General features: G+C 36.6%; 1 protein-coding gene across 1 annotated transcript in view; it reads right to left on the bottom strand.

The window, feature by feature from the left end:
• Positions 1-412: 412 nt before the first annotated feature.
• LOC138042999 (GFP-like non-fluorescent chromoprotein) overlaps positions 413-1543 on the bottom strand; it is a 9091-nt gene continuing 7960 nt past the window's right edge. Inside the window, exon 5 of the mRNA XM_068889105.1 lies at positions 413-677. Coding sequence (XP_068745206.1) covers positions 545-677 — 133 coding nt within the window. The 3' untranslated portion in view covers positions 413-544. The remainder of the gene's footprint in view (positions 678-1543) is intronic.

Below are 1543 nucleotides of genomic sequence, written 5' to 3'. Positions count from 1 at the left end.
GTCTTGGCATGTCAGTTGAATTTCTCCACACACGGTTAGAATGGATTTACAATACTCATATATAATGATTAGGCTGATAGAAGGTGTGTTTTCCAAAATACTGGGCTTAGCCACTTTAAAATATTTCAAATCTGGAACGTATTAGATTTCCTCCGCGTCTCCCACACGAACTACCGGTTTTTACGTAAATCAGAACTTCTTAAATGAGCTTCACGTTTCGCTGGACATACTCATTTTTAAGGAGACCACCTCAGGGTGCATCCAAGATTATCAGTTAAGACTTCCGCAGAAAAAACAAAATGGATGGCTGTATTTCGCTAGGGCTTAAAGAGCTGTTATTGCCAATTATAAAAACACATCAAGGCAAAACTAATCAGGTGTCAGTAATATAATGAGGAGTCACACTCAAGCGTTGTTTTCAAAAGTTTAATCATTGAAGGTTGTTTACACTTCTTCGTTCCTACTTCTCTACGTAAGGTAAAATCAGAATCTACTTTTTTTATGCCATTGCGTATTTCTGCCTTGATTTGACTCTGAAAAAACGTCAGGCGACCACAGGTTTGCGGGCAATGGAAATTTCACACTGCTCAACGGAAGTGTAATCCTTGTTGTGATTGGTTACATCTAGTTTGCGGTCAACATAGTGATACCCTGGCATCTTCACAGGCTTCTTTGCCCTAACAACAGAAGAACAAAACATAAGATCGCTTGTAAGGCAAAGCATCAACTTAAATCTTCACCAAATACCTTTAATTTCAAATCGCAATCTTCTTTTTGTATGCAATAGTTCCCCCCTTTGCCATAAAAAAAAAACAGGTTCAAATCCAAGAAGGGAGGGGGTTAAATGAGGTACCATTTTTACGTCTAAGAAGTGCTGCTGATGGTTTCAAATCCGTACACAGTATTTAGGACAACAAGTGTCCTCAAAGAAAAAGTACAACACATCAGCACTGAAATCTAGTCCGAAACGTTAACTAATTCTTCAAAAAAAACGAATTGGAACAACTAATCATGAATGGCACACAATTTGATTACTCATGATCTTTTTTTTTCTCTAAATTTCCTTTTGACTTGAAACAATTCTTTACCTCAAATGCAAAAACTGTGAAATCTTAGGGACCGTTCATTTTTTATGAGAAAGGGGGGGCTGGTGGGATTTGGGGGGGAGCCACTAAAAAAAAATGGGCTTGAAAGGAAGGGCCAGCAGAAAAAAAATGAAGGAAAAGGGGGGGGGGGGGGTTGGACGAAAAAAATAGATTAAAAATAGGATAAGAGATTTTACAAAGTGAGGAAAAAATTGACCTCTTTTATTTATAACAAATATACTAAAACATTTCCAGGGTATTCAAGAAAACTTCTCAACAGCTTTTTATATATTTTATAATAACAGTGGACGTACCATAATAACAGTCTTGAATAGTAACAATTTTCTTTTCATTCATAAAAGTGTTGTTTTCAAGCGCATATTAAACAAAGACGAATAATTTGACTCCTGTAATTGGAACTGACCTCGTTACCAAGGCTTTTTCTGAGAAATTTAATG

The sequence above is a fragment of the Montipora capricornis genome, chromosome 3 (assembly GCF_036669925.1).
Source record: "Montipora capricornis isolate CH-2021 chromosome 3, ASM3666992v2, whole genome shotgun sequence".
In the NCBI taxonomy this organism is placed as follows: Eukaryota; Metazoa; Cnidaria; class Anthozoa; order Scleractinia; family Acroporidae; genus Montipora; species Montipora capricornis.
The sequence above is the reverse complement of the archived record's forward strand: the minus strand, read 5'-3'. Positions and strand labels throughout refer to the sequence as shown.